General features: G+C 38.3%; 1 protein-coding gene across 1 annotated transcript in view; it reads left to right on the top strand.

Annotated features, from left to right (window-relative positions):
• The first annotated feature begins 822 nt into the window (after positions 1 to 822).
• The window catches only part of LOC106011801 (apolipophorins-like), an 11,633-nt gene continuing 10,250 nt past the window's right edge, over positions 823 to 2,205 (top strand). The window contains exon 1 of the mRNA XM_035969858.1: positions 823 to 874. Coding sequence (XP_035825751.1) covers positions 823 to 874 — 52 coding nt within the window. The remainder of the gene's footprint in view (positions 875 to 2,205) is intronic.

Below are 2,205 nucleotides of genomic sequence, written 5' to 3'. Positions count from 1 at the left end.
GGGGGGCGTGATAAAGTTTGAGATAGAAGAAACTGAAAGACATCGATTTTATCTAGTGCTGAGGTGCAATCACAATCTTGTTCTTAAATTCGTGACCTCGACCCATGAGGTTTGAGCTTGTCGCTCAGAGTCAGATTTATTTTTATAACATAACCAATTCGCCCCATTATTACTGAATGTGTCACGGCATGGTGGAAGCAGGTGCTCGTCAATTTCATTATCTTAAAGCTTTTTCGTTTGTTTTACTTTGAATGAAAAAAAAAAATCATGTATTTTTAATAGAAGTCGGGATATTTCGGATTAAAGGAGGTAGGGGTCACCAGGTTTCAGAGGTAAAATTGTAGAGAAAATGGCCGCCAAAGAGTTTGGTGACTTCCAAAGCTTGAGAGTCCTTGGAAACTGTAAATGTACGCTTTTTAAAATGCCGATAATCAACGTTTTACATTAAAAGCCACTCAGCAATGAGTGTTAAATGGACATAAAATATGCTTAGCCAAAAAATAAAAATTCGAAAAATAAAACAACTGCCTAAAGGGAAGAAAGACGTTTTCTTCATTTTCATTTCTCTGGCGAGCGCCTGATTTCATCAAGATCCCTCACAATTGTAGAACTTTCTAAATTGAAGGTCACAACTTTATCTGATATGCTGACCGCTACTATCAGCCCCCAAAAATACTGAGCATCCACTTGAAGTGTTGTCCTGTCAGCTTTCGTTCAGCCTCCATCTCTGATACCGTTACCGTTTGACCTCACAACTTTGTATAAAAGTTCGACAGTTGGGTTCAGATCTTCAGTTGCAAGTTTCTAGACACGCCAAACAAGATGGAGGCCAAGCTTTTGGTGCTCCTGGCCCTGGTTGCCGTAACCATCGCTGGTGAGTAGGGACCACTCTTATGGCACTTTTTGAACTTTTGAGTGAAAATTCACTGTAATAATAATATGGTCGCTTTTAAGCACAAGGGGGCTATCCGGAAAAAATGCTGTTTTGAGAAAATCGAAGGTAAAGTTTTTGCCCCTTGTTCAGTTCCTTTAAAACACAAGAAAAAGTTTCTCTATAACCAAACAAATATACACACCATTGAAACCAAACTTTTCCTATAGGTAGCGCAATGCCCACTTTTGGTGTAGGTGAAGATTTCTGGAAACCCCCGAAATCTGTGTTAGCCTGCTTGTCCTTAAAAGCGACCATATAAAAAGATACGAAGTCGGAAATTGTAACTTTACAGAGGTTTTTTCACGATTCCGTTTTAAAAGGGGATTCAATTGATCTTCTATTACCAGAGAGATTTTTATAAATCAGATTCTTTCAAATGTTAAGGGGATATCTATCCGCTTACCAGTACCTGTTTTGTCTGTTGGTATGTTTCTATCGTTAGAACATTGTCATGCTTTTAGAATTTAGGTGTTGTATCCCCTCCCCACAGCCCCCATTGACAAAATTTAAATATAAAGGAGGCTTCGACTTGGCATGTTAGGGCCAACACTGTCTTAAAGGGATACTACGTTCCAGCACAAAGACCGAGATACTCGATAAAGGGTCTCCCCACTCGGAAATCGAACTCGAATCTCCTGCATGTGTCAGCTAAGCATCTATCCGCTACATCACAGACACCGGTTTGCACCTTTTGTATATAGTCAATAGTTTAGAAGATTCTGGAATTCGCTAAAATGTGATTTTAAATATTCGATAAAAAATCAATAAATTTTGTTTGGTTTTCGAGATTCATGGGGCAGAAAATGTATGCCAAAAAGTTATTTTGGATCACATTATTTTTCTTTAATTTTTTTTTCTTTCCTTTTTAGTTAAAAAATGTTCGTCTTTTGATCTATGTATCATTTCCCTTGGAAGCAACAATAACTGATGCTTTAGAAATCCTTTAAATAAACTGGGGTGCAGAAAACATCGTTTTGAACCTTTCATTCTTTATTGAACTGCAGTTTTATAAATAAACAATTAAATTCAACGAAGACAGCCACATTACAAAATTCAGCAACCACCCATCCCAGCTCATAGCATTTTCACAAGTTAACAAAAAGCAACCCCAAACAAACGTTACAGCAAACAAACAAACAAAAAACCCAGCAACAACAACAACGCAATACAAACGCCATCCTGCCATCCCCCCTCCCCTTTTCTAAGAACATACTTTTACTTTACTTTTTCCTTCCTCTGGTATCCTTAGAATGTCGAGGGGGGGGGGGGGG

The sequence above is a fragment of the Aplysia californica genome, unplaced genomic scaffold, assembly GCF_000002075.1.
Source record: "Aplysia californica isolate F4 #8 unplaced genomic scaffold, AplCal3.0 scaffold00190, whole genome shotgun sequence".
NCBI classification, from domain to species: domain Eukaryota; kingdom Metazoa; phylum Mollusca; class Gastropoda; order Aplysiida; family Aplysiidae; genus Aplysia; species Aplysia californica.
Note: the sequence above shows the minus strand (reverse complement) of the source record. Positions and strands in the feature narration are given on the sequence as shown.